This window comes from Serinus canaria, chromosome 5 (assembly GCF_022539315.1).
Source record: "Serinus canaria isolate serCan28SL12 chromosome 5, serCan2020, whole genome shotgun sequence".
NCBI classification, from domain to species: domain Eukaryota; kingdom Metazoa; phylum Chordata; class Aves; order Passeriformes; family Fringillidae; genus Serinus; species Serinus canaria.
The window spans coordinates 53,642,039-53,652,738 of record NC_066319.1 but is presented as its reverse complement, the minus strand read 5'-3'; the positions used below and the strand labels follow the sequence as shown (position 1 = coordinate 53,652,738).

The window sequence follows — 10,700 nt, the reverse complement described above, 5'->3', positions numbered from 1 at the left end:
AACCAAAACAAAGACATCTAAGTTCAAACAGGGATGCAGTGCAGGATGCAAAGAGGAAGGGGGAGATGAGGATATCAGCTCAACTACATGCTGAAGCACAGTGCACAGACCTCTAAGTTTTCACTGACAGAAGGTGGCCATTTTCCAAGAACAACACATGTTTATCTTTTCTCTGGTTAAATCTTGCCAGCAGCATCTTGGAGCTCTCTGCAGCACTGCAGACCTGTCTGCTGAACACCACCCTTTGCTGCTTCTTGGCAAGCTGTCATTTACCCCCATCAGGCCAACCACTGGTACTTTCATTTCCTCCTGCCCAAATAAAGTGACTTTCAACTACCAAATTGAGCACTTTCACTGAGCTGTGTCTGTCTGCTGTGGCATCCTCATATGGACACTTACAAAGAAACATACCTGGCACGCCAACATGGTTTTCCACACAGCGGATGTAATTCTGGGCCTTGGGTGGGAGGTCCTCCCATTTTCGTGCTCCAGTTGTGTCAGCTTTCCACCCAGGCATTGTTTCATACTCTACTTCTACCTTCTGTAGTATCTCCTGGTTAGCTGTGGAAGAACAACTTTTGTCACAGTTGATTTTAGCTGCTCTGCCTTAAGAGAACAGATCTATGGCTCTTGACCAATAAAGTCTTTTGACAAAAATTAAAATCTGACATATGAGGAAATCGTATTTTTACTGGTTTATTCAATCATTCACTCCTTTATTCTTAATTGAGGTTAAATTCTGATACTTAGGAAGATGAATCTGATTCAAGAGGATCCAGGCATGCATTTTCCTCTTCCAAAAACTGTAGAATGTACTCTATGCTGTCAACATGGAGTCAACAACACTACAGTTTTATTTTTGAGGAAATAAGATTTTTTGAGGTTTACAGTACTTCCACTTTTTGGTTCAGATTTGCATGGAACAAAACAGTAGACAAGGCATTACTGTCTCAGACAGTTTCCTCTTTACAGAACAAGGTTAAATCAGTCTTGTGAAAAACTGATGTCTACAAGCTTTTCCTCACTGGAATTCTCATTATGTCCATAGCAGCCAGGAACCACCAAGAGTGGTGGGAAAACTGGCTACTGTCAATCCACCCTGTGCCTCTGGAATCCCCTACAGCTCAACAGAAAAAAACCCTTTTCTTGGCAGAGACTGTTACACATATCATTAATGTAAAAAATTATGTATCATTACATCCAAAAAGTGAATCATTATTGAGGGGGCAATATATATTTTTATTAACCACAGTGTTTTCCTGTTAATAAAGCTTAATAAAGCTATCCAGAAGCAGCTTTATTTTTTTGTACAGCTTTTATTTCAATTTTGTTTCATTAAATGCTATTGCCTATGATACACAGTCACTGACTCGAGTCTTGCTGTCAGCCTCCTGATTTTGCCAATAAAAAAATCTAATGGCACAACACATAGAGGCCCTAACACAGGATTTTATTTGTTCTGAAGTTCTTGCCATTGTACACAGATGCAAGGTAAATGGAAAACGGCAATGTAATGGTACAGCAATCTTTACACAGATACTGCAGCTCCATAAATTTCCATAGAATGTCTAGTGAAAAAGAAATTTAAGTCTGATTTTAAAAAGCAAAATCGGCTTAACAGGCAGTAAAAATAAAAATGAACATAGAGGTTTAACAACTTACCTGGAAAATATGGAATTCTTTTCCCACCCAATTTGTAGGCAACACCAATTTTAATTTCATCAAGGACATCAAGAATATCCAGTTTTGTTAATGCCAAACTGCACAAAAAACATCAGTTAGTTACAGGCATGATGAATCTCCTTTTTAATACTTTCCTTCTTTTTTTCCCCTTTCAAAAATCCAGCTTAAGCAGCCCAGCCAGAAGAAATACACAAATGTATGAAACTATTGTTAACTGAATTCACACCTCTGGGATGAATACTCGACTGAGATACCAAGACATTTTCAAATGCTTGCCTGCTCACACAGGTGCAGTGTTCAGCTCAGTGCATGGAAACACACTCTGACTGTGGAAAGGGGCACCTGCTGGGCCTGGTTTGGATGGGTATGACACATGACATCATTGACAGGGACTATTTCTCTTATTCCTGCTGATTCACAACAACTGTCTGACAGACTTTGTGACATATTACACATTTATTACAGAACAAGCATAGTCTGGTTACTAAAACCATGTGTGCAGCTCATTAGGAAGGATCCCATCCTGCCTTTCAGTGACTGGGCTGTGCTGTCAGTTTAATGAACCTTATTAATTTTGTGAATGAACACACCAGGAGACAAAAATGGAACCACAAGAGAAGGCATTATTCCACTGTATTATCCACTGAATTGAATAAAATTACATTTTAAAACTAGTCAAATTCTCCAGAACAATATTCCAGATGTTGCCTCGCAAAAATCTGAGCAGCTAAGGATTTAGACAGGTATGTGCATATAGCCCAGGATATATGTGCTCAGTAAGTACTTGATGAATGAAAGGATGAAGAGACTTTTTGAGAAAGAAGCACCATAGAGCCAGTTCTTCAACTTTTTAAATCTCTCTGTGCTTTTTAGTTATCACAGTTATCAGAGAGGATATAGTTTTGTTGATAGGCGTGCAGTAATTATACAGAGCTGAAATGGAAGGAAACCTAATGCCTTCTTAAAATTTTCCACATAAACTAGAGCAGCATAAGTTAAAGCAAAATTTAAATCCAATTAAAAAACCACCAAAGCTAAAATCCCCTTTTGATAAGTTAATGAACAAGACCATTGTTCCTTTGTAACATTAGTAGCATAAATGATATTAAATTATGTTTAAGTCTATAATATATTAAAATGCTCAGGGTCATGAATTTGCATACATGGACAAGTTTGCCTGAATGCATCAACCAAGGAAGCCCCTCGGTCTCAGAGAAAATAAAACTTAGCCCATTCAAAGCAGAATTTACAACACAGTATTTCACTACACCTTTGTAAATACATTAAACTGTTGACACTGGAATGAAGGCTAGGGGTTGCAACTGTGGCAGTTGCTGTACCCTTGTATTACTCCATTAATTTCACTTATCAAGGCAGTGGCTCCAAATGATTGGTCCTAAAAGTAGGATCCATTAGTCAACCAAACCTCAAATCCAACAGGTTTTAGACCATGGAACAAGTCAGTATGAAAGCACTGGATCAAAAACACTGGAGTAAACTGTGAGAAAACCAAGATATTGATCCAATCTACACTGGCCATCTGATGAAAGCAAAGTGAAAACATGTACCAAAAAAATCACAGCTATCACGTTGCAAAATCACTTAATTTGAAAAACAAAAAAGTCAAAGGAATCAGATTATTCTTAGCATTAAGACAATTCTCAGTTGCCCACTGTGCATTATTGTATTGCTTAAAATGTGACACTTTACTGGACTTATATTAATGTTACCTACATATTTATTCTGCGAAGCACAAAATTATCCCTTCCAAATGTAGCGCAAAATCTGTGATGCTTACGCAGTGAATCCGTTGATCATATGAGCATATTTCAAAATGACCAGATCTAACCAGCCACAGCGCCTCTTTCTGCCCGTAGTTACCCCCCATTCATGGCCACGGGACTGTAAAAGATCTCCAATTTCCTAGAATAAGACAGAGAGAATGCTGATGGTGTTTCACTGAAAACATGGCTGGAAAACAAATACAAACAAATATAGACGAAAAGCAAGAAAAATACAGTTGTGCCCATTTGAAAGCTATTTTCCAGGGGAAAAAAAATTACTAGGAGAGCACTAAGGCAGATAACAAATCCCCTCATGCACAGGATTTTTGTATTGCAAACACTTGCATTTCAAATCATGTATTAATTATGACTTTTGTGTCCCAAGGAGAGACTTTTCGCCCTTCTTCATCCAATAGGAAGATTTTCTTGACAATTCAGTCCTTTACAAAATTTTATTTGCATTTAGTTTCCTCATCTGGTCTTTTGACACCTTTTTGGGGTCAATGCTTGGAACAAGACCAATGCTTGTACAAGGTTCAGGTCAAAACACCTAGGGCTCCTTGCTTCTACCACAGTGTGAGACTGCCAGCTGTTCCATTCAGACTGGCAGTGGCTATACTGGGGTAAAAATAAAGAAGGAAGAAACTTTATGTTCATGATTCATAAACCCCAAGGATACCATCAACTCATCTGAGCCATTAAAGAAAGGATTTCAGTGAGTAAAGCCTTAAATTAGGTTCGGAACACTGCCTTAGAGATTGCTGCATGCATAGCTCACAATCAATATCCTGAGCTTTCTAGTTTCTTGATAATGAAAATACAGCAGACAGTTTAAAATAACCAAAATCTTTCCTCTTCTTTTTATCGACCCATTTGTGCATGACTGGCTGACACACACACCACATTTATTTTATAAATCACACAGAACACAGGCTGTTAAGCACAGAAGTTGTTCTTGTAATTTAAACTCTTCTGGGATGCACTTGACAGTTCCAGTCCACAACAAACTCTGTTCACTGCAATACACCTAATGATGTTACATAAGATGGTGATATCTGTTTTCACATTGATCATTACAACAGAAGCGTGGTCACTGCAATGTAACATCATCACACATGTTTCTCTCCTCTCATGACAAGCACCATAATGTAATTATCTTCTCTTCATGGGTGTGATTGCTCAGCATTATTATCACGGTGCTTATTTATCAGTGGAAAACCCTTACCCCATTTTGTCAGGACCCAGGACATTCCTCTGGCTGCCCTGGGTGATTTGAGACCCTGGCATGGAGCCAAAAACGCCTGTGCCTTTGATTTTAGCCCATGGAAAAAATGACCAACTTTGTGTGAAGATTTATAAGCCACAAGGGTTTGAGTAGAATGATAGTTAATTTGTCACAGGGTGAAAAAGTAGAATTTTGGGGTTTTAGAATGAGGGTTCAAGAAGCAAGATGGAGGAATCTGGGTGTGTCCTGTCCTTCTTCTTCTTCTTGACCTCCATCTTCTGCTGTGATGGTGGCACTTTTTGATTGGTTTAGAGACAGACTGCCTAACATAAGTGACAGGTAGTGGAAAATTTTTGTAAATAAATTATACATAGTATATAGTATAAAAAGTTAACACCACCCCAAGGGCAGTCACTGTGCCACAACCCGACCTGCTGGACAGATCTCAGCGGGTCAGAGAAAGAATGTAATAGATAAGGAAAAATAAACAACCCTGAAAAGCAGAACCGATAAATCTCCACTTCTTCGGTCGTTGGGCTGAGAAAAAAAAGACTTCTAATACCTCGGGGGTCACCTCAACCACAGAAACCCGAGACCATTGCACAGTTACTTGTTGCCAGCCGTGCACAGCCCATTTTGTAACACTAAACCTACATTGATCTGCTCGGTGGGGAAGGCGCCGATGCCCACGCGGGTGGTGTAAGCCTTCACCACGCCGTACACATCCCCCACGTGCTGCGGAGGAACGCCCAGCCCGGTGCACACACCGCCCACGGTGCAGTTCGAGGAGGTCACAAAGGGATACGTGCCTGCCAGGAAAACACAGGGGCACAGCCTTCTGTCAGCAATGGTAAGAAACAAAGACTGTTTTTTATCAGTTTAAAGAAGGTTTTTGCTTCTATGTTTGGCTTTAAAGCTAAACTGAAACAGCAGCCAAAGAGGGAGGCAAATTCTTTTTATTATGTGTCATTCATCCTTTGCAACTTTCACCGAGGATTGCACACAAGGGATAAATTCAAAAGCATCTCAATACTACCTCCATTAGGCACGGGATACGATGCTTCTGCTGTGTAAAGCTTTTCTTTCAACGTTCTGTGTATCACAGAAATTATTTCCATTACGTTCATGGAGAGCCTGGTGTAAAGGTCACAGACTGGCATTCCCAGTGCTCTTTACAACTGGCTCTGAGTATTTGCTACAAATTGTCCAAGTCTTAAGAGGTTACTTATGATCTCTGCACAGTGACTCTGGACTGGAGAATCTCTTCAGTCCTTAATTTTTTTTTCAGTGATTTAATTAGACTTTTGGTAAGAAAGCAGAGCAGAGACCAACTGTAGTGGCAAGACTTAGAGGTTGCTGCACCAGTTTAATCCTCCTCCCATGGCAGAGGAATTACCTAAACTGCACTGCAATAGTACCTGGATTGTTTGGCAATGTGCACACACATTTAAAAGCAATCAAGACAAGAATATCTGCAGTGAAATTTTAGCTGCACTGGAATAAACTTCAGTAAAAATCAATATTTAAACCGTAAACACTAATCCTGTTAATGATACAATTTCTATTTTAATGAGCTTTACTTCTGGGAGATCTGTTCCTATTAAGGAAAGACTATTTTCTCTATTTTCCTGCTGTTTGCAAAGTCAATATAAACACAAATCAAAATAAAATTGATCTCTTAGGAGTTAAGCTGAGTTCAGAATATAACTTACCAAAGTCAATATCAAGTAATGCTGCATTGGCTCCTTCAACAAGGATCTTCTTTGGGGAGCCATGAAGAGCTTCATACATAAAATACACACCATCTCGAACCATGGGTCTTATTTTTTCAGCATATCCCTGCAAATAGAGTACAAATATCAGCTTCCCCAGACAATAGCTGGAAGCAGGGAACACTGTGTTCACTTTTGAAAGACAAAACATACAGATAAGTCTAAGCTTCCAGCCTCAATAACTGTGTTTTCCTGAACAATACAACCATTAGTTTATACTCCTTTCAATCTATTGAACCACTCATATAAGAAAATATTACTTATTATGGCATTAGAATGCCATAATTTCTGTATCATTTCTGTTCACAGAGATGCAGTATACCTACTGAATTTTGTGGCTAGTATAGTCTAGCCACACTGAGAATGGGACTTAGAACTAGTTCAAGCACCAAAAGAAAAACACATCAGTCCTTTTGAGCATTAAAAAATATCCTCAGGGTGTCAGATCCAAAAACTTATAAGAAAAAACGCGGGAAAGGTAAGAGGTATTTTTAACATCCTCTTTCCTTACATATTCATGAAAGCTGTTTTACCAGTGGTTCTTCTGGATTTTTTTGTAAAAAGACAATATTCTTGTAATACCAGGATCTTGAAACATGCTTCCACAAACAATTCTTCAGTAAGCAAGGAAGTCCCACTGACACACTGGACACTAATTGAAGTCATCACCGTGCATTCTCTTGACTTCTTTGATACAGCAGTCATTTTAAACAACATTCAAAAAAGTAAAATATTATAGGAGAATTAAATCCTCCACAGAGCTTAACATTAATGCCTACAGCAAGAGAGCACATTCTACTACAAAGCATAGCTACTGTTTAATAAAAGCTTTTATAATAATGAACATACGTATTTTTCATCTAAATTAGCTCAATAAGTTCTATGTCTGGTACACTTCATTTTTACCTTTTAAAATAAAAGTAAATATTTCAAGTAATAAATCCTTACCTTTAGCTTTTTCAATTGTCCTTCTGTATCAATTTCCAATGTGGGAAACATTGACTTGTACTGTTGTGCCAGGTTTTTAAATCTGTAAAGAATTGAAATTGTATCTATGAGGAACATAGTCAGAGAATCACAGAACCTTTGGCAAGAACTCAGTTTATATTATACACAGTATATACTGAAAGCTATAGGGAGAAAATACTCAGGACTCTGATACCTCAACCAGCGCATTTCCCAATTTTCAAAATTCCATTTTAAATTATGAGAAACTCTGCGAAGTACAGGAAATACACATACACATTCTTTCCAGTTTTCTTCTCCTTCTAGACAATTTATACACAAAATTCAGACACATATTTAAAAACATCTCCTTAAAAGCAAATCTGTCAGGCAAAATGTATCACTCTTTAACACAATATTTACAAATGAAAATAGCTGTACCTTGAAGAAAATTCATCAAAGTCAGACAGGAGGTCACAAATCCGAAGGCCTGTTCGTGCAGCTTTGGAAGAGTATGTTGGTCCAATCCCCTTTTTTGTTGTACCAATACTAAGCAAAAAGAAACACCCCCCTCAAAATGTATAAATACATGCAAAAATACACTTTATGCCAAGTAATTCTGTCAAAGCAAAATCATATAACGGGCAGGATGTCTGAGACATAAAATGATATTAAAGTTCTATAATAATAAATATATTATATTAGCACTTTTCAGGCTTTGCATAAGTATTGCTAATATTTGTGGTATTCTGTAAAGCATGAGTCTGGCTGACAGTTTGTTCACTAACATAAGTAGGAACAGAACAGAAGCACAGAATTATTAACATCAACAAGGCTCTTCAGAGACACACAGCGTTTCTGTTTTCTAAAATTACACTGATTTTCCAAATTTGTGTAACTATTAATGAAATGAGGGTGTTGGAAATATTTACTTTTTGCCTTCTTGTGCTTGACGTTGCACTTCCTGGAGCCCATCTACTGCCTGGTGAAAGTCAAAGACTGCAGTGGAAAATCAAATGGATACAGTGAGACAACAAAGGAGAAAAGTATTTAAATCACAGACATCCATAATTTCAAGACAAAGTGCCTCTGCTGTCATTAACAGTGCACAGGCCTCCTCAAGTGAAAACAGAGGGAATATTCCTTAAACATTGTGAAAACATGTAAAACATCACTCTTCAGTGGACACAGATTCCATTATCATGCTTCAGGTTACACAACATAATAAGAAGCTGTGTTAGATCAAATACACAGCTGCTCTGTGGAATAATAATTTAATTTAGTCTCATGAGCTAAGCAGTCATTTGTGAGGGCTTTTTACCCTTCACTCTTCACTTACCTATATGTGCTCTGTCTGATATAATCAGTCTTTTCTCCCAATCTTTCAAACCTGTCAAAAGATGAAGGCAGGATTTCAGCTGTGCTGATTGGTTGAGCTTTGACATTGGCTTTTACTTTTTCTTTCTGCTAGTTTATATGGCTTCTTGTTAAGACAACTGCAGACAAAATGAATAAACCACAAGACAATATCAAATAGCAGCAGTGTTTCTGTTGAGAAAATTTTCTCATTTTTGACTTATCAGCTTTCTCATTTTGGTATGGACAAAGATATTTCTTAAATGCCTGAATGCTGTGGCATTCTTTAAATAATATTTTATTTAAATAAAATAGGTATTTTATTTAAAAATTCTTTAAATAAATATTCTTGTTTAATTTGCTACACAGCACATCATTTAAACTTGTGCCTCGGAAAATGAAGAATTTCTATATAAAAACATAAAACAATCTAAGAAGTAGAGGATCTTGGAAGGTCATAGGGTCTAAAGCCTTGCTCAAAGCAGAACCAACTGAGTTTATATTTGGACACAAATTTTGGGTTAAATCATCCCTATTTGAGGTCAAGAGAAGCTTAGCACACATTTTGGATTGATTTTCTATCCAAAGTGGCATCAAATGCCATAAAACTCCAAGAAACCTGTGAAAAGACTGCTTTTGGAAACACATCTAAGGACTATCACACATTTCAACATTTTAAATACTGTTTCCTCATTTAAAATCCAGAATGTTATTAGTGCACTGAATACTTATGGTCAGAAAACAGCTTACAAAAACCCTCAATCTGGCTGCCAATATAAAGGTAGGTTAAAAATTACTTGATACAAACCTTTCTTTTCATTCTTTTCAGCTTCTTCAAACAGGCCTGGTAAATGTATAACCACTCCATTACCTTTGGGAACATAAATGATTTATTTTAAAGCAAGGAATAAAACACTTATTTTTAGAATGTAAGGCCTGTAAGGCCTTTTAGGATCCAAGGCCTCTACTTGTTGTCTAAAATTTTATTTAAGAAGCAAAACTAGAGTTCACACAAAGTGATCTTGAATACTTTTTGGATAAATCCTGATTTATCCAAAGCCAGCTGCTGGGCTGCTAAGCCCAGGCAAAGCAGAGCTGGTTTGTTTCAGGCGTGAACACCAGGCTGCTGCACAGCCAGCTGAGGTAAGCAGATTCTTGTCTTTGTTCATGGTGGACTTTGCCCTGCAACTCCCACCTCAATTGTTCACAGGGAAAAGCTCAAAGAAGTCCCTGGCCTTACCACACTGACAAGCCTGTGTGAAACTATTTAAATCTTCTTCAATATTCAGGTCTTTGTTTTAAACTCAGCTCAGACTAGTGCTGTGATACATTAGCAATGCCTTCCCCCTGCTTTTGAGCTGCAGAATAGAACCCACGAGCAATAAAGAGCAGCGCTGGCGAGACATGGAGGATTAGTGATGCAGTGGGCTGGAAACAGCTGCTGCCTCCTTCTTGGGAATGACAGAAATATATGCAAGAGCCTGTCTCAGCCTAAATTTAGCATAACTCAAGTTATAGTCATTACTAATTGACAAGGGAGTAAATAGGAAAGCAGGACAACACACCATATTTAGCTGAGAGAAAAAAATGTTTAATAGATTCTAGTTATCCACTTGGAAATTATTAAATGGAACAAAACTGAAACTCTATGACTCACTAGAACTTACACTCATTTTTGAACAGTCTGTACATGATTTCTCTCAGAAATAATCAAAACTTTGGATAAGAGGCTTAAATTTGCCTACCATTTAAATATGAGTTTCATGTCCAGTGAATGCTGCAAATCTTTTTATGATGCCATCTGCACCAAGTATCTTTATAGCAAAATACAACATCACCCTAAACAGCTGGTGATGTGAACAAAAAGGGGACTGGATAATGACCTCCTAAGTAGAGCCCTGCATTTTGGCACCTATTTCTGGAAGTCAGTAAAGA

The 10,700-nt window shown here is 37.8% G+C and overlaps 1 protein-coding gene across 1 annotated transcript in view; it reads right to left on the bottom strand.

The window, feature by feature from the left end:
• The window catches only part of ADSS1 (adenylosuccinate synthase 1), a 28,504-nt gene that overhangs the window by 4,313 nt on the left and 13,491 nt on the right, over window positions 1-10,700 (bottom strand). The window contains exons 3-12 of the mRNA XM_030240297.2: window positions 9,574-9,636; window positions 8,749-8,799; window positions 8,342-8,408; window positions 7,851-7,958; window positions 7,413-7,494; window positions 6,405-6,531; window positions 5,347-5,501; window positions 3,482-3,606; window positions 1,663-1,760; window positions 412-561 (exon numbers count right to left, since the gene is read on the bottom strand). Of these exons, the coding sequence (XP_030096157.1) occupies window positions 412-561; window positions 1,663-1,760; window positions 3,482-3,606; window positions 5,347-5,501; window positions 6,405-6,531; window positions 7,413-7,494; window positions 7,851-7,958; window positions 8,342-8,408; window positions 8,749-8,799; window positions 9,574-9,636 (1,026 nt within the window). The remainder of the gene's footprint in view (window positions 1-411; window positions 562-1,662; window positions 1,761-3,481; window positions 3,607-5,346; window positions 5,502-6,404; window positions 6,532-7,412; window positions 7,495-7,850; window positions 7,959-8,341; window positions 8,409-8,748; window positions 8,800-9,573; window positions 9,637-10,700) is intronic.